Source organism: Crocuta crocuta, unplaced genomic scaffold (assembly GCF_008692635.1).
Source record: "Crocuta crocuta isolate KB4526 unplaced genomic scaffold, BGI_CrCroc_1.0 scaffold339, whole genome shotgun sequence".
In the NCBI taxonomy this organism is placed as follows: Eukaryota; Metazoa; Chordata; class Mammalia; order Carnivora; family Hyaenidae; genus Crocuta; species Crocuta crocuta.
In genome coordinates this window covers 2,525,804-2,549,844 of record NW_027530357.1, presented here as the reverse complement: position 1 = coordinate 2,549,844, position 24,041 = coordinate 2,525,804, and the positions used below count along the sequence as shown (strand labels likewise).

Sequence of the window (24,041 nt, the reverse complement as noted above, 5' to 3'; positions counted from 1 at the left end):
TTAAATATAGTTATATATGATACACCAATAATATGATATGCGCTTACGTGCATGAGCTATTGCGGGAAGAATACAGTGGTGGTCCCTGGGTAAGGGAGCTGACACCGGGGACAGAGGACTCGCTTCTTACTCTTTATCCCTTAGTATTATTACTTGTCCCTTTTACCATATGTCCACATTTTCTTAGTCGATTAAGAACACTTTCCACAAAAGTCCAGGGGCCCCTTGAGAACGTACCCTCTGGAGTTGATGACTCCTTTCTGCGGCTGGAAGGCGGGGCGAGCAGGCTCATGGCACTGGGCTGGTGCTCGGGTGACCGCACGATGGCAGACATGGCGATCTGCTGCCTCGCGGTGGCTGGCGTAGATGGATGCGGGTGGTCTGTGGCCTTCCGGTGGGCAGCTGGAGAGAGACCAGTGAGATGCCTTTTGGTTAGCCGGGTCACCAAGAAGCCCAAACCAAGTGGACTGCCCCTGGGCTGTCTTTCAAGGACCCGAGACCAAAAGGACACGCATCGTGCCAAATGGGCAATGCCAAGGATGCTGTGAATTTTTCAGACTTGGGACATCTGGACTGAGAGCTTATTGGGCCAGAAACACAGACGCTGAACTAGTACAACCAATCTGCTTGAGCCGGGTCCTCTGCCTTTTCCAGAGACGTGGCGTAGAGAGAGCCCGTACCTTCCTCCCGGGCAGACCGGAGCTCGATGCGGGTCTTCTGAAGGGCTTCCTCCAGCTCTGCACAGCGAGCTTTCTCCTTCTCCAGGGCCACCTTCAGCTCATTGTACTGCAGAGGAACCTGTGTGGGCAAAGCAGGGTCCTCTTTCCGTCGACTAAATAAACCCTAGCAATGGAAACAGAGATATCTCCTAACTCCTGGAAACTGGCACTTTAGCTGAAGGAACTCTGACTCAAAGGAGCAGACCACGAAAGCCAGGAGCATACTCACTGTAAGCGGATTTAGTAAAAATGGCATGTGAAGGGGGAAAGGGGAGACTGAACCACAGCCCATTCCAGCCGGCTGGAAAAAAATAGGGTTTCGGAAATTTTCAACAAGAGGGCTCAAGATGCTTGTACAGCCACTGTCTCTGCCTTCAGCATTCCCCAGAAGGAGAGCCATTTCCTGAGTCTTTACCCTCAAAAAATGGAAGTGGAGGATGGAGTCAGGAGGAATGGTTCAGAAATCACTCTTGCCTTGAATTTGTCTCATGACGCTTAGTTACAAGACACAGAGATGAGCGTTTTTTTAAAAAGGAGACAAAAAACTTGAATCCTAAAATGATGTCAAAACAAGGGGCTTACTCAAAAAAAAAAAAAAAAAAAAAAAAGGCAAATGAAAACACGTACCGGACATGGAAGGAAAAAGGAAAACACAGGGAATCATGTGGCTGGAAAAAAAATTAACCACCAAAAATAAACAGAAATACCCTGACTACATCACATGACACAATCAGATAACAATCCGCTGCTAAAATACAAAAGATTAAATATCACAACAAAAGATTAAATTTCAAGCATAATAAGCACAGACAGTCACGTGGTGTGCCAGAACGTCCCTCCCCGGTGGCCACCCCGGGGGAGGCTGCTCTCGCCCCTCGTAGCAAAGAGCGCTGGGGACATGGGCACCAACTGCCCACTCCAGCGCCTTCTCTGGTGTTCCAGGGCTGCCACTGTCCCCTGGGGCTGGGAATGCTTTTGGAAGGGAACCGCAAGGTCCTAAGAGACCTGTGCAGACTAAGAACACCTGGCCAAACCTACTAAGAGGGCTCCGGAGGTTTAGGGAAACTGGTCGTGGGTGGATCAAAAATCTGCGCAGGTGCGTCTATATAGAACCCCGTCCGCAGCTGGGTGGGGTTTGGTTTCCTTTTCTTTCTGGTCATAGTTTTTCATTTGTTTGTCTATTATCACTTTAAAGGGATGGAGCAGCACTGAGTGGAGTGTTCAGCTATCCAGTCGGGCACTTGGGGCAAGTCACCTCACCTCCTTGGGTCCCAGTCTCCTGCTAGAACTCTGCCAGTCAAAAGGACTGGACTAAGTGATTTCCAGTCTTTTCTAGATTCCTGTCTACATGCCCTGAGAATCCTGCTGCAGAACTGAGAACCACTCTCTCGCTCCTGAATCCCACACACATGACCTTTCTCTTTACAGCCCTGTACCTATGACCTGCTAATCCCTCTGGAGTCTTATACAATGACCTCTCTCTACTATCACCCGCCCCCCCAACCAACCCAGCTGCTTAGGAAATGAAAAAAAAAACAAAAAAAAAACACTCCCTTAACAGAAGCAGGCACTATAATTTTAAAGGCTATGAACACAAAGTAGTTTGTTACAGACTTGATAATGACATGCCTTCCATTAAGGACTATTCTGACGATCTCAAAACCTATTTTCAACCCAATATAAAACTAGAAAATGTGCATTTTGTTTTCATTGATGTTTCTGTAATTATCTTTCGCAATGGTATTTCATGAATCATAATGACGAAGCAAAACCTCCCGACTTTTCAAACACTCAGACCCACCTTTTTCTTTTTAGCAGGCTGGTCCATTTTGGCTTGCAGAAAATCAATGAGTTTGGTTTGTTGAGAAATAGTACCCTCCATTTTCACCTTTTCATGAGAATAGAGAACCTAAAACTCAGAAAAACAAAAATAAGGTTGGTCCTAGAAAGAAGTATACTTGCAGATTTGGTACTTTAAGAACATAAAAAATAAAGCCGTTAGGATAGTAGGCGTATGAACATTCAACACAAATCACAGTGGGCCAATATTTATTAGTCCTATTCTTACAGCCAAAAACAAACCAAAACACACACACACACACGACTGATACATGGACAAGTACNGGGCCAATATTTATTAGTCCTATTCTTACAGCCAAAAACAAACCAAAACACACACACACACACACACACACACACACACGACTGATACATGGACAAGTATGTGAAAAAGTAAAAGAGCCAGGGGTTAATATTAGAATCTCAGGTGTGATCATTACAGAAATTTCCCAACATCTCTGAATGTCTGGAAATTTTCGTAATGAAATATTGGGGAAAACACACAATAATATCTAAAGATAGGGGCCATTTCCCCAGATGGCTTTTAGCCATCATGCTTTGCCTCCACAGACCATCTTTAAGAGAATTCCCTTTGCTGGTTCTCACCTGAATGTTTTCCAGCTGGTATTCCAGATCGCTCCTTTCTGTCTTCAGCAGATCAGCCCGGTCGAGGGCTTCTTGCAGTCCTTGAGTCAGACGGAAGATGTGATTCTTCTGCAGGTCCATCTGCTGCTGTAATTTGGCTTGCTGGAGGGGAGGAAGGCCAAGACAGAGTCTCGATACCACAGAGTACAACTTGGCCCCCAACTGTTCTTGTTACCAAACTAATGGCAGCCACGGCACCAAATTTCGGCTTTTGAAATCCTCTCGTTCCAGAATTACCAACATCCTCTGTTGCAAATTGGTGCGTGGCACCGTTAAAAAGAATTTGCCCAGAAATCTCTGATGGCCAGCAAGTCACAGGATCCCCACTGTAACAAGAAGTCCAGGCTGATGGGTCTGCCTTCCCAGTCAGAGTTACAATTAAGGACATTTGGGTACTTAAGATATGGCCCATCTGAGTTGCCGTCTGAGATTCTGTAAATTACTGCCATGACAGCTAAGCTCCAATTTGTCCTGAGGTTCTGTTTTTGTTTTTTGTAAGATCTATTTATTTTTGAGAGACAGCACAAGTGAGGAAGGGCAGAGAGAGAGGCGGGGACAGAAGATCTAAAGAGGGATCTGTGCTGACAGCAGCGAGCCACACGTGAGGTTCAAACTCAAGAGCTGTGAGATCATGACCTGAGCTGAAGTCGGAAGCTCAACCAACTGAGCCCCCCAGGCACCCCTTTGGCTTGCTTTTTAAGATCTTGGTTGCTATTGTGAGAAATCACTTTGTTCAGGCAGCATGGATGCACAAAGGGGAATCATATCAGCTCTAACTTAAGGAGCACCTCATCAGGATGAGAGAACCCAGCAAGTACACAAATAGCCACAATCACAGGAGATACTTCTGCAGTGTGGGGAGGAAGGAAGAGGAAGATCCACGACTCAGCACAAGAGTCCATAAAACCCAGTGGTGTGGGGGAGGGGGGAGGGAGGAGGATCAATTTAGTGTTTTGGAAATAGTTTTGTGCTAAAAATCTCTCTCCAATTTTTACAATGGAAGTCAACCAGAAAATAAGGCAGGCTATAAGATAACTGGTTTTATGGCTCCCTTTCCTAAAACTCTTCTGTTTCTAAAAAAGCAGGAGAGAGTAGCTATCCTGATAACACAGAGCCTGATGTCTGACCCCTGGGTGACAATCTAACCACCCTGGTAGTGGCCTGAACACCCCCTTCCCTGGTGGCCTAGACTCTCTGCAGACTCAAGGACGGAGCTCCTAAAGAGCAGTAAACATCATCACAGGCATTTTCCAACAGGCAACGGCAAATCTCCATGCTCTCAGCCCCAGAAGGCCAAGAGCCACGGACAAACTCAGAACTGGCTGACCCTCTCCCTCTCATTTCACTTCTCTCCACCTGTGTTTTGGTTCTCTTTCCATCTCTACTCCTCACCAGCCCTTCCTCTCGAGGAGAAGTAGATTCCTGGGGGGGCATAATGGTATGGTGGAATGAACCGGGCTTTGGAATGCTACGTATGGACCCTAGTATAAATGCTGACTTTAACACGCATCAGTCACAGGACCAGGGACAGTTCATATTGCCTCTTCTAAGCCTCGGTGTCTTCAACTGAAAGTGGGTATAACAGGCCCCCATGACTGGATGACACACTGACTGCTTTGCTCAGCGTACCACAGATGTTCAAGGAATTCTAGTACTCTCTCTCTCTCCTTTGTCCTCCTTCCTTCCCTCCATCCAGTTTGGGCTCTCCTCTCCCTTCCCCATCAGCCTTCCCCATACCAGCCTCTTCCACCAACCTCCCCATCAGTCTTCCATAAAGCAAGAGATACTGTCAGCAACCAGAGATCACCTGGCCTGTGTGCCAACTTAGAGTTTCTGAATCAAACCAGAACCCATAAAATATGGGGGATGGAGGGGGACGCGGGGGGGGGACACCTAAGATTACTTCTTAAAGGGAGCTATCAGTCCCCTACAGCGCAAGTGATTTCCGCAAATTACCCTCCTTAGTCTCTTCCCACTATTTTAGGACAACATTAATTACTAGGCAGGAAGCAGAGAAACAGGAGCTGGGCGCAAGAATCGGTTTGGTGACAGCCAGGCCCAAAATATTTCTCTAGAATAAACACATCAACTGTCCGTTAGCTTTCCAAGAAACAGGCTGCTTATTTACTATAATAAAAAACAAGAGTGGCAGCTTGCCTCATTGGAAATGTTTTTCAAAACCATTTACTTGCTTCCCAGAGAGAGGCAAATGGGGGCTATTCATGGGTCAGTGCTGGACCGAATACAGGGCGTTAGATCTGTCCAACAATTTCACAAGGTGACAGGAGCCCGGGACGGCACATGAGGGAGCCGGATCACAGAACCAGAGCACCAAACAACCGTGGCGGCCGAAAGGATGGATGGAAACCAACCAGAACAAGTTCAAAAGGACGGTGTTCTTTAAAACCACTGACTGATAAACACCACAACATAAAAACGTTTACCAAAAAAACACAAGCTTGCAGCAGGGTGGGTGGCGATGTCACAGGTCAGTGGGTGTCAGCGGTGTGATAAAGCAGTCCAAAGAGCCCAGGGTAACTGGCAGAGGCCCACAGAGCCCAGAATGGAGCTGGAGATATCCCACTGTACTCCATGTTGCTCAGGCCACGTGGACTTTTAGAAACTCTCTTTGGAAAGATAAATCTGCCAGAAAAGAACATCTCAGACTTGGAGGGGCTTGAAATGTTTCAATTAGGAAGAGAAGGTGGTCTGGAGTGGGGGAGTCAGATATCTAATCGAGTGTCGTAGGGATAATAAACGTGGTTCTCAAAAAAAATAAATAAACGTGGTTCTCGCCTAGAACTATCGCAAGGACTGTATGAGCCAATGCATGTAAAGTACTCAGAAGGGCACTTGGCATAGAACAATTGCTAATTAAACCTTAGTTTCTTGGGGAAATCTGGGTGGCTCAGTTGGTTAAGTGTCTGACTTTTGATTTCAGTTCAGGTCATGACCTCACAGTTCAGGAGTTCAAGCCCTTTGTTGGGCTCTGGGCAGATAGCACAGAGCCAGCTTGGGATTCTCTCTCTCTCTCTCTCTCTCTCTCTCTCTCTCTCTCTCTCTCTCTTTCTCTGCCCCTCCCCTGCTCATACTCTCTCTCTCTCCCTCAAAAATACAAAAACCTCTAAACATTTTTTTTTATTAATCAAGTAATTTGATTATTACTCAGTATCACTCTCCTATTTTGGATGGAAATACCAGACTAGTCTACTTTCAAATGTTTCAATGAAATAGAACCAATGGTTGGAAGTTATAGGCTTTTATTCTAAATAAGAGAACTTTTTTTTTCCTTAAATAGATTATTGTCAAGTTGGTTTCCATATAACACCCAGTGCTCATCCCCACAAGTGCCCTCCTCCATGCCCATCTCCCCCCTTCCCCTCCCCCCAGCCCCCATCAGTCCTCAGTTTGTTCTCAGCATTCAAGAGTCTCTCATGGTTTTCCTCCCTCCCTCTCCTCAACTATTTTTCCCTTATTCCCCCATGGTCCTCCATTCAGTTCCTCCTAATCCACCTATACATGCAAATATATGGTATCAAGACAGAACTTTCTAAAGAATTAAAGTTGTTGAAAAAATATCCATTATGTCCAAAGCCACATAAACTCAGCCCGAGGTTCAACCAGGCCCACCAGTGAGAGATGTTGGGGAAGGGATTCTCTGCCTTGGACAGGAGGTTAATTTGACCAGGACTTTCACCTCTGGCATTACTTCCGACTGCCTGATAGTGGCTATTGAATGCCATGTCAAAAAAGCTTCTGAACCCATTTCGGATCCATTAGCAAAGTCTGCCAGGGGCCGACTGAAGGGAATAGTGGAATAAAGGCTGGGAATTTGGNCCCCATCAACCTCAGTTTGTTCTCAGTATTTACGAGTCTCTTATGGTTTGCCTCCCTCCCTCTCCTTAACTATTTTTTCCCCTTCCCCTCCCCCATGGTCTTCTGTTAAGTTTCTCCTGTCCCACATAGGAGTGAAAACATATGGTATCCGTCCTTCTCTGCCTGACTTATTTCACTCAGCATAACACCCTGGAGTTCCATCCATGTTGCTACAAATGGCCAAATTTCATCCTTTCTCATTGCCATATAGTATCCCATTGTATATATAAACCACATCTCCTTATCAAGAATTCTTTAAAGGGGCACCTGGGTGGCTCAGTCGGTTAAGCGTCCGACTTCAGCTCACGTCATGATCTTGTGGTTCGTGGGTTCAAGCCCTGTGTCGGGCTCTGTGCTGACAGGTAGCTCAGAGCCTGGAGCCTGCTTCAGATTCTGTCTTCCTGTCTCTCTGACTCTCCCCTGCTCATGCTGTCTCCCTCACTCTCTCTCAGAAATAAATAAAACATTTAAAAAAATTTTTTTAAAAAGAATTCTTTAAAAACTTTCCTCAGTGGGGCACCTAGGTGGCTCAGTCGGTTGAGCCCCCAGCTTCCAGCCCTTGATTTCAGCTCAGGTCGTGATCCAGAGGCATATGATAGAGCCCGGCACTGGGCTCGACAACTCAATGTGGAGCCTAAAAGAGATTCTCTCTCTCTCTCTCTCTCTCTCTCTGTCTCTGTCTCTGTCTCTCTGCCCTTCTCCCCTACTGGCATGTGTATTCACTCTCTCTCTCATTAAAAAAAACAAAAAACAAAAAACAACTTTACTTGGAAGTAACTACCCAAAAGATTTGAATTGCACTTCCCAAAAGAAGATATATGAAGGATAAATACATGAAAAGATGTTTATCATCACTCATTACAGATGCAGATTAAAACTACAATATGATACTGTAATATACACACTAGAAAGGCTAAACAATAGTGAGTGTTATGGGGTCAGAACTGCTGCTGGGTGTGTAAAATGGGATGACTTTGGAAAAGTGTTTAGCACTTTATTGTAAACATACACGTGTGACCCAACAATTCTCCACTTAGAAGATGAAAACGTATATCCACACAAAGACTTGGACACAAGTTTTCGTAGCAGACTTATCTACAATAACAAAAAAATAAATAAATAAAAGGCAACTATTCAAAGGTTCATCAACAGGTGAATGGATAAATTATAGTATATCCATAAAGTGAATTATTACTGCTTAGTAGTAAAAGCAATGAATGGCTAATATATCCATCAACATCAATGAATCACTAAAGCATGCTCAACTAAAGAATCCAGATACAAGACTATATAGAGCATGACTCCACTTCTAGGAGATTCTAGAAAAGAAAAAACTATCAATAGGAACGAAAAGCAGGTCAGTGGGTACCTGGGGCCAGGCCTGGAAGGTATGGACTAGAAGGGGCATGGGGAATTCTTTGGATGATAAAAATGTTTTATATTTTCATTGCAGTGATGATTAGCCAGGTGTTTACATTAAAACAATTATACATACATATATACACACACACATATATACACACATGCATGTCCATAAACACACATCCATATACACACATGCATATACACACATGCATACATATACACACGCATATATGTACACATACATACATATATACACACATATACACACATACAAACACACACATACATATCTATATATGTGTGTATAGATATCTATATGTGTGTGGGAATATACAAAAAGAGGAAACTTAGGTTAAGCCCTTGGTCACATGTCACATCCTGGACAATAAGTATCATTCTTTGCTTCATAATGGTTTCAGCTGTCAGTGAAATCCACCTCAAACCCAGTGTCAGCCAGATGTCTGTGCTCAACAATCTATCTGTGAGATACAGACTGGGAAGCTGGAAATGTTCTCACGTCGTTTACAAGTGAGAAAGAGGGGACTGAATCAGGACCCCAGCGTGCTATTCCGAGCCTTGTCACTGACTCACCATGTAGCCTTGGACCAAAGTATTGAGCTGTCAGAGCCAGCTCTCCTTCCTCAGAAGGAAAATAGGACAGGCGAGGACACTGATTATTTCTGTTCTGTTTCCAACCTGGTCTAGAGCAGGGACATTGCCTATTCATTCCAGATAAAGACCATTATTCTCTACTTGACCAGCAGGTAGAGTTTTAAATTTGTATTATAGTGTTTTTAATGTTGCCATTGGTGAGCTCCCACCCATGATATATTGATATATAACTATTTTATTTTAAAAACCTTTATTGCAGGGCAATACGCATAAAATTTACCACTTAAACCATTTGTAAGTGTACAGTTCAGTGGCACTGAGGACATTCACGGTGTTACGCAACCCTCACCAGCATCCACCCCCAGACCTCTCTCAAACTCCCACCCATTTTTTTTAAAGAATCGTTCCGTAAGGTATTTTATTCTCACCTGCAAAATTATCACCACATTTTCCCAAGTTCATAGCTTAGCAATATTATTTCTATCAGCAGAGTCCTCTGAGGGGTATCATAATATAACCTCAACTAAAGAGAACTGTTAATCCGGTTAACTGAACTGTCAGGCTCACTATGGGTTAAACAAATCCTTCTTGGAGTCTCATTTCTCATTAAATATCTTTACAAAGCATGTCTGTCCCGGTCGGTCAATTCTAATGAACAAAGCAGAGTCACCAGGGACCTAACATACAGGGCTTTGGTTGGGATTAGGACATCGTCACCAACATAAATAAAGGTTTTCAGAATTCTGTTAAAAGGTCCTAGAAATAACATAAGGAATGGGTTTGGAAGATCAATCTGAGCTTTTCATTCTATGTCTCCAAGGCAGGGCATAATTTTTTAATTTTAATTTTTTAAATATTTGTTTATTTTTGAGAGACAGAGAGAGACAGAGCACAAGCAGGGAAAGGGCAGAGAGAGAGGGAGACACAGAATCTGAAGCAGGTTCCAGGCTCTGAGCTGTCAGCACAGAGCCTGATGCAGGGGTCGAACCCACGGACTGTGAGATCATGACCTGAGCCAAAGTCAGACGCTTAACCGCCTGAGCCCCCCAGGCATCCCCATAATGTTTTTTAATGGAATTAAATGAATACTCAAAAGTCTTCATGAAATTGGTACTCAGCACAACCTGATCAAGTCTCTGTCCTGTGCATGAAGCTAATTTGCACGGATGTTCTATCACCCCGAAAACTTAATATAATTAAGATATTAATTCTAAAAGAACAATTTAACTCAATATTCAGTCACCTGTATATTTAATAAGCTTCCATTGGGCACATACTCTTCTGTTCTTTACATTCTATTAAGCACTATGTGGGAGGACATAAGTGACAAAGACCCTCTAGCTGTCGTGACACATTCTTTGAGCCTGTTAAATACCTTCAAAAAGGTATTAAGTGACCACCTTACTTCTTAAAAATTCCAATTTCAAAGTTCAAATGTCTAATATGGATCTGACTGCCTAAACACAACACATATTCACTTTTCACCTGGCTCCATTTCCCAGGTGTTTTACACTCACCTCTTCCAGAAGCCTCTGTTTGAGCTCTCGTTCAGTCTCCAGTTTCTGCTGTAAACTTCGGGCATTCATTTCAAGCATGGCATGTTTCTTCTCCAGGTCATTGAGCTGGGCATTTGGAAAAATTGGCCAGGAGATCATATTTAGAAATGCTAGATGCTAGTGACTTTTGCAAATTTTCACAAACCTTCACATGTAAAGAATCAAGTTCTGAAGATCAGAATATAAATGTTTTCTAGAAGTATATCATCACAAAGGTCTGTGTCACAGATAAGCCTTGTATGGGGATTGGATTATTGCTAAGGGATGGGTCAGGAAAATAACTATGACAAGTTCTAGGACAAGGATGATCACCTTGGCTGAATTTAATTAAACTATCAAACACTGAACACTTACTATTGCACAGCATTATATCAGGCTCTTGTGATGAAAGAATGGACAAACTCTCTCAGGAATCTTACAAAAAGTCACAAAGGCAGAGAGTGGCCATAGCTAGGCATATAAGCAAACAATGATGACTTTGTCACATGATATTTTTGGTAAGAGAGGTATGGAGAATAATTCTTCCTGAATTACCAGCCATCAAGAAAAGATTGTACTGGGGCACCTGGGTGGCTCAGTCGGTTAAGCGTCTGACTTTGGCTCAGGTAATGATCTCGTGGTCCGTGAGTTCAAATNATTCCAGAGTGTTCCTTAGGGGCAAGCGCTAGCCTTGAATCCACTCATTTTATTTCTGTAAAATTTTATTTCTATAAGAAAATAATCATGGAAATCCACAAACTTTATGTTCATTATAGTGTTATGTATAATGGCAAAAAATTGAAAGAAGCTCAAAGTTCCAACACAAGCGAAATGATTTAAAAAGTTACCTCTGTGTTGTTTGAGGGTTTTTTGGAACTACTTGCTCAAAAAGCTTTCAGTAACTCCGGGAACGTTTGGTTATAGGTTTGGTTTNTCCTTAGGGGCAAGCGCTAGCCTTGAATCCACTCATTTTATTTCTGTAAAATTTTATTTCTATAAGAAAATAATCATGGAAATCCACAAACTTTATGTTCATTATAGTGTTATGTATAATGGCAAAAAATTGAAAGAAGCTCAAAGTTCCAACACAAGCAAAATGATTTAAAAAGTTACCTCTGTGTTGTTGTTTGAGGGTTTTTTAGAACTACTTGCTCAAAAAGCTTTCAGTAACTCCGGGAACGTTTGGTTATAGGTTTGGTTTAAAAAAAAAAAAAAAGATGCAAAGCCATTTACATAGTAAGAATCTCAATTTATGAAAATGTGCGTATGCATAAACATATTATGCAAAGAAAAGATCACAAAGAAATGCACCGACAAGGGTGCCAGTCATTTTCTCCTTTACTTTTCTGTGGTTTCTAGATCTGCTACAAGGACCTCAAATGGTTACTTTTATAGTCATGAAATAACAAAGAGCTATATAAAATACAAATTTCGGATTATTGCTTTGTGTGTGTGTGTGTGCGCGCGCGCGTACATGTGTGTGAAAAAGCCCACACGTGTGAGTCTGGGCATATGTATGAAATCTCTTTGATCTTCACTTTTGTTATCTGTAACATTGGGGCACTGATTGAAAATCTCTTTTCAAGGCTTAGCTAAATCTCCGGAACATTGCACATCACTCTGAACACTAAGGTGGCGTGCTAAATGGACAGGACTTGTGTGTTCCCAGTGTGAAATACTGCGTGCTCGTGTGGCCATCAGATTCTCTCGTGTCTCTGGACTTGGAGCACAGAGAGGCCCAGCTGCCTGTTTTCGCAACAATGGAAGGAGCATTCGTTCTCATCACTGAGCACTTTCCAATGCCTGACATTAAATCCAGCAATCAATCCAGAACTTAAATCTAGAAATCAGTTGCCAGAGAACGACAGCAGTGTGCCCAGATGAAAATCTGGACCTCAGGGGGCCCAGACAGGCGGATGTTAAAGAAGTCACGGACGGCTGTGACACCCCAGTCCCTGCCACACCTCCCACGCTGTCGCCAACCAAGGATGTCCAATGGTGGACCATAGCCCTAAGGCTTCACAGGACTGAGTGAATGTATGTTCGTGAAATGTGCGGACCATGGACTGCACCTGAATTTGTGTCGAGCACACCTTCTAAAAGATGGAGATGAAAAGGCGGAAGGGATGGGTGCTGACCTTGTCAGAGAGGCTCTCGGCTTTCAGCTTCTGCTCTTTGAGGGCCTGCTGCAGAGCGAGAATCTCAGCCTTGTGTTCCTTCACCGCCAGCTCCACCACCTGGCGGGACTCGGTGATCCGCTGATCGGCCCTGGCCCTGCCGCAAAAGCACAGGCCCATTTCAGAAGCCCCACCAGCACTATGCACCAGCATCACCGTCTAGAAAAAGGAAGGGGGCCCGCCTCTAATCCGGATAAGCAACTGAACAGGCTGCAGGCTGGGTAGATGCCCAACCCTGATCCCAAGTTCCAAATTCTGTCTTGCCTTCTGACTGCTTATAGAGCGAAGATTTGACCCACTTTAGGCCTTGGGTAAAAATATTCTTAATAGGCAAAGTTCCTGTTAGTACTCACTTGGAGGCTGACGGGGAAAAGGCAATTTTCCAAAAGCCACTGCACTGATAGGATACAGCAAGACTGTCACAGCCTCCCATGGGAGTGGAAATGAAATGAGGTCCCACCAAAGGACCAGGGTGCAGAGGACCATGGGAGACCCAATCAAGCAAACATTTCCCCTCCTTAAAGTATATGCAATAATATTGTTAACTGTTTGGGGTGCTCATTTGGAAACTCAAATCTGATTAATGTATCTGTAAATAAGGTTAGACAATAGAAAAACTAGAAGAAAGTTAGAATAATTGCTGTCTTTCCTTGTTTTAGGTCTTGTGTTTTCCTACTTCCATAGCTGGGCTTGTAGAGTCTCCTTCACTGGCCAGCACTCTCCTCCCCTACCCTGCAAACCCAAATCTTACTTGGCCTTCAAGGTTGAAACTCAAAAGGCCATGTCCTCCATAGAACCCTGCTCAATTACCCCTCTTGCAAGGAAGCCCTCCTTGCTCTGTATCCAAAGCACAAGCGTACTCCCGTCCTGAAATGCCCCGCTCTCTGTTTTGGGGTGGTAAATATCTGAATGCATAATTCATCTTCTCCGTGAAACTTGCCTCTGGAGGACAAGAATTAAGAATTCTCTTTAACTCTTGAATGCTGAGAACAAACTGAGGGCTGAAAGGGGTGGGGAAGAGAGGAAGGGGGGTGATGGGCATGGAGGAGGGCACTTGTGGGGATGAGCACTGGGTGTGATATGGAAACCAATTTGACAATAAACTAAGAAAAAGAAAAAAAAGAATTCTCTTTACTCATCTAAGTATCCCACGTCACATCAAAATGGGGGGGGGGAGGGGGAGAAGGAAGCCAACATCTTTCCCAATTGCCCCCGAAAGTATACATGCAGTGTCTTCCTGAGACAGGCCATAATTATACCTTCCATGTGTAGTTGTGTGTGTTTCCTGATGCTGAAGCCAGCGCCCAACCCTCAAAATTGCCTCTGAGGGACTCTAGAAACAACTCAGATAGGAGCTTCACTTGAAGGCAGGAGGGAGCAGGGTGTGCATAAAAGGAACCAGAATGTACCGTGAGGACTCAAGGGAAACAGGAATAGGGGGTCTTAAACCAGCAGCCCCTCAAAGCAGCTGAGAGGAAGGATGTTCCTGAGAGGAAGGATGTCCAAAAACTGGGTATTTCTACCAGTGTCTCTTGAAATTTAAGGGTCTCATCCTTTGCCTCTAATTTTTCCTAGTTTGACTGACTTGGCATAGATTAAACATCCAACACATCTGGTTGAATCTAGTAGGGTCAGGTAAATGTGGGAAATGCCAAAATGAGTCTGATGGGGTCCGACTAAATGAGAGACATTTCCACGCATAGTTTATCTTGCTTAAGGAGTTCAGAGTGTCCCAGGAAAGTCCGTTTCAGAGGAAAGTGATATTAGTGAGGTTATAAAGGACATATACTATTCAGTTGTACAGACATGACATCATGCGGGCTAACTCAAGCCTCTGTGCACACTGGACAAGGGGACCCACTCTTCAAGACCATTCATTTCTATCTGTTAGTAAACTGTCATAATATGCCCATTTTGTTAGACCAAAACACTCTCCTGCCAAGAGCTGTAAAACTGTCATCAATCTACAATGTATTCAGTGTGAATGGCGCCCCCTAGCGCTACGAAGTATATGACCTACAGGATCACGGCCCCCAGCAGAAAAGGGGTTCTATGCGAGGGGACCATGGAAGCGAAAGTTGTAGAGAAAAGATACTTCTTGAACTCATTATATTGCCTACCAAAAAACAAAAAAATTATTCTTGAAGAGGCACTTGGGTGGCTCAGTTGGTGAGGCATCCAACTTCAGCTCAGGTCATGATCTCGCAGTTCCTGGGTTTGAGCCCTGTGTCGGGCTCCGTGCTGACAGCTCCGAGCCTGGAGCCTGTTTCGGATTCTGTGTCTCCCTCTCCCTCTGCCCCTCCCCTCCCCTGCTTGCTAGCGCTCTCTGTCTCTCTCTCTCTCTCTCTCTCAAAAATAAACAAACATTAAAAAATATTTTTTTTAGGGGCACGTGGGTGGCTCAGTCGGTTAAGCATCCAACTTCACCTCAGGCATGATCTCACGGTCCGTGAGTTCGAGCCCCACATCAGGTTCTGCACTGACATCTCAGATCCTGGAGGCTGCTTCAGATTCTGTATCTCCCTCTCTCTCTGCCCCTCCCCACCACATGCTCTCACTCTCTCTCTCTCAAATATAAATAAACATTAAAAATCTTTTTTAATTTTTTTCAACTATTCTTATAGAGAAGCTGTTCTCAACCCAGGGTGATTTTGCCCCTCTGGGGGACACTGAACAATGTCAGGAGACATTTCTGGTGTCACAATTTGAGGAAGGGGTTGCTACTGGCATCTAGTGGGTAAAACCAGGGATGAGGCTCACATTTGACAATGTGCAGGACAGCCCCCACAACAAAAGATTCTCTGGCCCAAACTGTCAATAGTGCCAAGATTGAGAAACCCTAGTATAGATGGGTTGACTAGCTTTACACATGAGATTTAAATGGTAATAGTCTGGCTACATGGTCACAATGATAACAAACTTGAGGAAAACATTTCTGCAAAGAGAGGACAGAAATACTGCCCTGCTCTGACTTGCAGGCCTCTACACAGAGTAAAAGGTCACCAGCTACTATTGCAGAATCCAAGTGGCACTGACCATACTTACAACGAGGATGACCCACCCACCCTGGGCTGTCCGAGAGTCTCCCAGCTTTAACACCGAAAGTCTTGTACCCTAGAAACTTCGCTCGGTCCTGAGCAAGCTGGGACCGTTGGTCACTCTGTTCGTAATGCTGGGGTGATCCTGGTGAAGCTGCCTGGCACTGGCTTTCTACAAACAGGAAGTCCCACCTGCTCTGCTTCTCGGTGTCCAGCATCCTCTGTAACTCTCGAACCCGACACTCAAACTGGGACTTCTCGTCACCAAGGACACTCCTCCACGCCTCCCACTGCCGCTCTTTTTCCAGCAGTTCATCGTTTAGGGCCTCCAGGTCCATGACCTGTTCTTCCAGCATCGTGCAAGTGGTCTTCAGAGCCTCCATCGTCTGCAAATCAGTACCACTCAGTTGTGCCTTGTATCAAATGAGGATTTCCTGGATGTTACTTTTGTTGGATCAGTGTCAGAAAAAGCACAAGTTCCTAACTACAGTCTGAAAATAGTTTATCTCTTTCTTCTACAAACCAAGGGGACAAGAATGGATAAAGGGCCATTTCTGCCACCATCTTAAAGGCAGAACCTAAAGCAAGTCAGAGGGAAGAGACCACGCTTCAAGTGGTCCGGGGCACCTGGGAGGCTCAGTCGGTTAAGCGTCTGAATGATTTAGGCTCAGGTCATGATCCCAGGGTCGTGGGAATCGAGTCCATGTAAGGTTCTGTGCTGAGCATGGAGCCTATTTAAGATATTCTCTCTCTCTCTCTCTCTCTCTCTCTCCCCTTCCTCTGCCCATCCTCCGTGATCTCCTCTCTCCCCTCCCTCTAAAAAAAATCTTTAAAAAATAAGAAGTCAGGTGGCTCACACTGGCATCCCGGAACATTCTATTTTACTTTTACTTTTTTTAAAATCAAAATTTAAAAAATGTCACACTTTTCAAAGCCACCTTTCCAAACCCCTAAGCCCTAAAAACATAGACATGACTATGAAAAAGAGCCCCCATCTAATGGACAAGGCTCACTCTTGGATCCCTTGGGAGAGGTGCACCAGAGGCTTGCTCTAAAATCTAAAGGGATAGGGGCACCTGGGTGGCTCAGTCGGTTAAGCATCCAACTTCGGCTCAGGTCATCATCTCACTGTTTGTGAGTTCAAGCCCGGCGTCAGGCTCTGTGCTGACAGTTCAGAGCCCGGAGCCTGCTTCGGCTTCTGTGTCTCCTTCTCTCTCTGCCCCTCCCCTGCTCGTGCTCTGTCTCTCTGTCTCTCAAAACTGAATACAAGTTAAAAAAAAAAATAAGTAAAATAAAATCTAAAGGTATCAAAGCGTGTCAGGGATCTCTGACACTGTTACTGTCCTCACTTGCTTCTGGCTGGTGAGCTGCATCTCTCTCTCCGTAATCTCACGGCGGAGATGGTCCACTTCGCTCCGCAGCTGCACTATCTCATCATTGGCGCCAGAAGCCTCGTCGAGTTGTTTGGACAAGTAGAAATTTTGGTTGTTGAGCTCAGCGTTGTCCTCGGTCAGCTGGTTTAGCTGCTCCTCCAGGTCTGTGATTACCTAAAAGAGGAGAGGAATCCAGTTCTGCATCAAGCAAGTGGATTTTAAATGAGAAACTGCTTCTAGAGCCATTGGCTTTAGAGCCTACGTGACACTGGCAGTCTGTGTGCCACCCCACTTTGCTTCTCCAGCCCCAGCAGCCAAAGCCATGCCCGCCCACTTAGCACTAACACCCGCTGTGGGGGAAAAGGGAAAGTCTCTTTCTAACTCAGGATCCATCTCGAAGGTACGGCAGAAGTAAATCGAGCAAGAGTGACTGCCGTACGGAAGGGGCAACTTTAAATGAGATCAAGTTCATGGACAATAATACAATGTGGAAAATGTGAGCCGAGGAAAGGCGTTTAACAGACTGGTATCGCAATCAGCTAATTAAACTACAATGGCCACGGCACCATCCACGGGACATTGGAACCAGAGATAGTCTGAGGAAGCAAAATAAAGTTCTTATCAAGGAGGGCTGACCCCGAAGGACACCAAGCGTTATTTTAATATCTTGGCAATAAATTTAATTTCATGCAACAAAAGAAAAAAATTTTAAGGGAAGCTCAGAAGAATCCTAAAAATACTGTACTGTGGCACCACTTTAATGGTTTTTATTATACAGTTAGCTATCAGAAAATGGGAAGGCATGTATATGAAATTGTCATTTTATTGAGAGATTTAATCTGGCTTTGCTAAATTATTTCCCTGCTTGATGGCAGAATGACTTAGATTTCAGTGCATTTAGCTTTCCTATTCTCTTTGCTGAGGTTCAGTATCAGCACTTGCAGAGAGAGCTTTTATATACAATACTGTCGAAGTTTAAGGGCAATTTTCTAATGGTTGGAATGAGGCACACAGGCAGTAAATTAAATTTTATATAACAAAAAGAAGTAAATTAAAAGGAAATGCCTTGAAGCCTACGGTTTATTAATTGTTTCCAATTTTCAAACCTAGAGTAGACTTAGTTTATGAAATGTTGTCACTGTTTCCATGACTAATTCCCTATTTTAACCCCCTTTGATTATCAATTTAAAAAAATCTTCCCAGGCACATGGAATTAAAGGACATCAATTAACCACATTTGTTCAATGTGGCTCAGAAAACAGAGGCTTTTCATTTTGTTAACTGAGCTGATAAGCTTTTAATGTAGTAAGTGGTCTAGTAATTTGTATTTTAATGTCAAAAGCCCTGTTAATTCCTAATGTACTGGTTTGAGGCACGCTGTCAACTACAAGACGGGGAATAAAGGTTATCTGGTTGGGTCCTTAGCTACGGATCCTTCTTTATCAGGGAAGGAAAACAGGAAAACACTACGAGTTTGTCATCCCTAGTAGGCAGTCATGCCCCAAAGGGATCCCTGGGTGGCCCTTCTGGTAACATGGTTAGATCTCTTGAAACCAGAAACAATGAATAAACAATGCCCAGTAGTTCAACTGAGTCCATCTTTCATGTCATAAAACCTATTCCTTAAGAAAGTTTTCATCCTAGACTGTAAATATCTCCATTTAACTATTGTGCTGCCTTCTAATTTTACTCCCCTTCCCCCCAAAACAAAGGCAGGTTGGCCTGGAGCTATACTATAAAATGGAGTCTGGAATCACAAATACAGCCATTTTGAACTTTGGGGTTTGGTGTCTCCATCCGTGAAACAGAAGTCAATACCGTATTTATTCCCTCCTCTGTTTCTATTTTTTTAATGTTTTGAATTTTCTTGCACACTATTCTACCTTACTGTCACCTGCGAAATTCAAAGGATAAAAATTAAAGACCAAGACAGTGCTTCATATTAAAGATTATAGTGGTGCCTCTTGCGGAGCAAGGAGACTACAGAAAATCTGTCGACATGAGAATATATACGTTGCCCAAATCACTTACTTGCCACTTAAGGACATACCTAAGCCTTTGGGTTCCCACTCCCTTTCTCTGATTTATGGGAAAAATTCCAATTTATTATTAGCCCATTTTGGCTACCTCTTCTTTCAAAATAGATTACAAAGTGCTAAAGAAGAAATCCTTGAAAAGCTCAATGAAGTACCAGATTATTACTCTCACATCAGTGGAGATGGACCGATTGGACTAGGAGGCGTTCTTCTATTTCCCTTTTGTCATCCAGTTTTCAAGGGGCCTCACATCTCTCTGATTTCTACTTACAGTTTGTGATTGTTGGTTCTATATTTTACCGTCTCTATTTTGCCTGTTCGTCAAGCTTTTAATGTTATGGAGTGTTATGTGTTTGTGCAAAGCACCCAAACACTCATTTTAGCTCACTCAGACTTTTTATATTCTTTCTGCCTAAGTCACATGTTTAGCTTGAGACTCTATTTTGAGTTGCTGGAGTTGTGGTGTTAAATGGTAGTGTTAGGGGCGCTTGGGTGGCTCAGTCCGTTAAGTGTCCGACTTTGGCTCAGGTCACAATCTCAAGGATCGTAGGTTCGAGCTTGTATTGGGCTCTGCACTAACAGTGCAGAGGCTGCTTGGGATTCTCTCTCTTACCCTCTCTCTCTGTCCCTCCCCTGCTGGCATGCTCTCTCTCTCAAAATAAATAAATAAACTTAAAAAACAATTAAAAAGTATTCTTATAGGCAATCTGTGATTCTGAACCAGGTAAATGTGCAAGAATTCTTAGGTCTACCATGCGTCCGTGGGTGTATTCTCTCCACACCAAGGGCAAAATTATGTCTACTATATTATGAGTCTGATAAACGTTTCAACCGCATGGATACAGGATAAAAAAGAGACACCGAAGGGCTGACTCCATCTTAGCAGAGAGAAGATGAGGGAGGCAGCCTCCTCACTCAGGAGTCCACAGGGCTTTCTTATGTGTCTTTTTTGCAGATAAGAGATCGTGGTACAGTTCTAAGAGAAAACAGGATATAAAAAATGATCTACTCTCAGTGTCCAAAAAGGAAGAGAGAGAGAGGGAGAGAGATCTCTATTTGGGGTTATCTGTCGCTTTTCAAGCAAATCTCACAGTTCTGAACAAGAACTGTTTACCTCTCACATTTAACACGCAGACCAGTAGGGAGACTTTGCCAGGTAAATATTCAGTAGGGTGCTAGGGGGAAGGAACCAGTCAGATAATGAGCATCAGGCTAAAAAGACACGGGGCTAAAGTCCTTCTGGAATGTCTGGTTCTTTCTTGAAGGCAGCTATTTGCATATTATTTATTTTTAATCTTATAGCTGACAGATTGATTCATAATTAAAACTGTGTCATATGTTTGCCCACCAACTCCCCTCTAAAACAGACTTAGGTAGGGTTTTAGGTGCCAGATTGGATCGAATCCTTTTTTTAAGTCTCTTCAAAATAGAGAAATGGTCGGAGCCGGAAAATCTTACTGTTCATGAGTTTTTTAAAAGCTACTAACTAGGGAGCTCCTATCAGTTCAGTTATTACAAGAGTCCCCATTCAGTAGCAAAGATGTCGTTTCCTCACAGAGGCAGCCTGTGACAGTACCAGTAAGAAAAGAGTATCTATCATGCCCTTCGGAAGTGTCTTTAAAGCAGCCGTTGAACCTGAAAAAGTATAACAAAGATCTACTATTGCCAAGTACTGTCCTAAAACGGTGGTTTTTAAACTTTTTATAGGGGCACACCATTTTCTAAGCAAAATATTATGTTATAAATCCAATATAATAAAATAATAATAGTTAACCAATACTGTTTAGCACTGTCTATGGACCAGGACCCGTGTAAGCACTGGGATGCATCATCTAATTCTTGCAGGACCCCCATGAGGTAGGCATTAGCACCAAATTTCTGATTCGGTGACTTCGTGTTTCCTAAGCTCTACTGTTTCTGAAATGTGACATATATTGGAACTAAGCAGCTGTCTCTCTGTCCTTGCCAAGCACCCACAGAGCAGTTATTAAATGACTTATGCATCTTATTACTGACAGTATATTCGAATGGAGCATATACAATGTCAGTGCCATCTCACAGGTAGAGATGTGGAGGCTTGGGAGTTTAATATCACATAGGTTACAAAGAGGCTGGTTTAGAATATGAATCCAGTCTGCATGACTCCAGAGGGTGTGTTTGGATCACTAAACAACCCAGCTATTCTAGCCGAAGTGTGGTTGGGGGGGAGGGGTCACTCTTTCAGGTTCCTCCTCCCACTGGGAGAGAGCCCAAAGGTTCCTCCACAGAATGCCAGAATTAAGTAAAGCCAGGATTAGAAGTCACTGCTCCAGAAAAAAAAAAAAAGCAAATGTGACTGATTAAGACAATATAAAAGCTACACAGTTAAGAAAATAACCAAATTCAGGGCACCTAGGTGCCTCAGTTGGTAGAGCCTCGACCTTCAGCTCAGGTCATGATCTCATGGTTCATGGGGTTTGAGCCCCAGAGAGAGTGCTCTGCTGTCAGCATAGAGCCTGCTTTGGATCCTCTGTCTCCCTTTCTCTGCCCTTCCCAGGCTCATGCTCTATTTCTCTCTCTCAAGATAAATAAACATTAAAAGAAAAAAAGTAACCAAATTCACTTTACATATTGGCATATTCTAGTAAAAAAACAGACCTCTAATTTTAAAAATCTAGGGGAGGGAGGATTACCAAAGGGCATATGGAAACACTGGAGGGTAACGGATATACTCATTATTTTTATTGTTTTGCTGGTTTCACAGATGTGTACACATTTCAAAACTTTTGAGGTTACTGTGCTCCAATTATACGTCAATAAAGCTATNTCGAACCCACGAACCGTGAGATCATGACCTGAGCCGAAGTCAGACGCTTAACTGACTGAGCCACCCAGGAGCTCCCCTAAAAAATGTTTTTAAAAAAAGCTCTTAGGAAGCTATCATGTGCATGCACATGCCCACGCACACACGCAGAGACACACAAACACACACACACACTGGAATATTACTCAGCCATGCAAAAAGAATGAGATTATGCCATTTTGTGACAACATGGATGGAGCTACAGGGGATCGTGCTAAGTGAAATAAGTCTGACAGAGATAGACAAGTACAATATAATTTCATTTACATAAGAATCTAAAAAAGCCAAAACCAAACAAAAAGCAGAAGCAGACCCATAAGTACAGAGAATTGAAGGCGAGTGGGAGATACAGACTTCCAGTTATGGAATGAATAAGTCATAGGGATGCAAAGTACAGCATAGGGAATATAGTTGGTGGTATTATAATAGCGTTGTACGGTGACAGATGGTAACTATACTTATGGTGAGCCGAGCATAATATAGAGAGTTGTTGAATCACTATGCTATAGAGCAAAAACTAATGTAATATTGTGTGTCAACTATACTTCAATTAAAAAAAAAACTGTTATGCCAAAAGACTAAAAAAAGAGAAAACCTCCAGATGAAGGATTAACGACGTACACATATAAAAAACCTATCCAAGTTTATTTTAGGAAAAAATAGTAATATAAAAAAAAATCACGGTCATAAAATGATCTATGTTTTATTCAGTGATCATTTACGAGCATGTACGTAATATAAGCAAATGACTCTTGCATAAAATAAGAAACTGAGACAGTAAGAAACTAAAAAAGCGGCGGCACGAGAGTACAGGAACAGAACGCATCCGCTCCTCAAGGGAGGGAGGCAGAATGGAGGAAATCGGAGATGCTGTAAAGGCAGGCCCACCCCTGATGCAGCCATTGGCATTGGGAACTACAGACCAAAAATCTATCTGCCGGGTACCTGCTGGAGTCCAGCAGAGGCGTATCTCATGACCTACTAGCTGCTCTGCTCTTGGGTATATTGTCATCAGAAACAGGTGCTTACAGCCTCCAGGACACTTGCATAATAGAGCTTCCTGACAACTGTGTTCCTAATGGCAGTAACCCAAATGACCGTCAGCAGGAGGACGGATAAACGAACTTCAGTCCTACGCATCCACTGGCAACGCTACACCATACTAGTGAAAAAGAACAAACTCTTGAAGGATGCAACAACATGGATGAATGCCACAGAGAATTTAAGTCAAAAAAAACTAAACCCAAAAGAGCACATACTCTGTGATTCCATTTGTCTGAAGTTTAAGAACAGGCCGAACTGATCTCTGGTATCAGAGGTCAGAAGCAAGGTCACCCTTTGGGGCACAAGATGGTGATCAGAAGAGGGCATGAGGGAGCCATCGGGGGGTTGAGAATGTTCTGGATCCATGTTGTAGTTACACAGCTGTCCACACGTGTAAAAATTTCACTGAACTGCACTACAAGATTAGTGTGCTTCATGCCCTTTACAGTGTGTATTTTATTTATTTTTTAAAAATATTTATTCAAAAATATATATACTTATGTTTGGGAGAGCGCAAGCAAGGCGGGGGCAGAGAGAGGGGGACAGAGGTTCCGAACTGGGCTCTGCGCTGACAGGCTGACCCCGATGTGGGGTTCGAACTCATGAAATGCAAGATCATGACCTGAGCCAAAGACAGACGCTCAACTCACCAAGCCACCCAGGTGTGCCTACAGTGTGTATTTTAGAACTAAAGTAAGGAAGGAAACCATACATGCCCAGACTTAACATCCCATTTACAGTAGGTAAAGAGGAAAGGAAAAGTTCCATTTAAAATTTAAAAGTTCCAATAAAATATGGGACGGAAAAAAAATAAAGAAAAGAAAATATATAAGTATGTGGGGGGTGGGGTGAGTTTGGTTTCCAGAAATTCACAGACGCGAATACTACAAATAGAGGCAAGTTCATGGAGAACTAAGAAGGTAATAAAGCAAGGACAGCA

General features: G+C 43.4%; 1 protein-coding gene across 1 annotated transcript in view; it reads right to left on the bottom strand.

Moving 5' to 3' along the window:
• CIT (citron rho-interacting serine/threonine kinase) overlaps window positions 1-24,041 on the bottom strand; it is a 161,507-nt gene that overhangs the window by 27,128 nt on the left and 110,338 nt on the right. The window contains exons 24-31 of the mRNA XM_077766016.1: window positions 17,156-17,353; window positions 15,999-16,192; window positions 12,730-12,865; window positions 10,574-10,678; window positions 3,165-3,305; window positions 2,521-2,628; window positions 681-843; window positions 238-402 (exon numbers count right to left, since the gene is read on the bottom strand). Of these exons, the coding sequence (XP_077622142.1) occupies window positions 238-402; window positions 681-843; window positions 2,521-2,628; window positions 3,165-3,305; window positions 10,574-10,678; window positions 12,730-12,865; window positions 15,999-16,192; window positions 17,156-17,353 (1,210 nt within the window). The remainder of the gene's footprint in view (window positions 1-237; window positions 403-680; window positions 844-2,520; window positions 2,629-3,164; window positions 3,306-10,573; window positions 10,679-12,729; window positions 12,866-15,998; window positions 16,193-17,155; window positions 17,354-24,041) is intronic.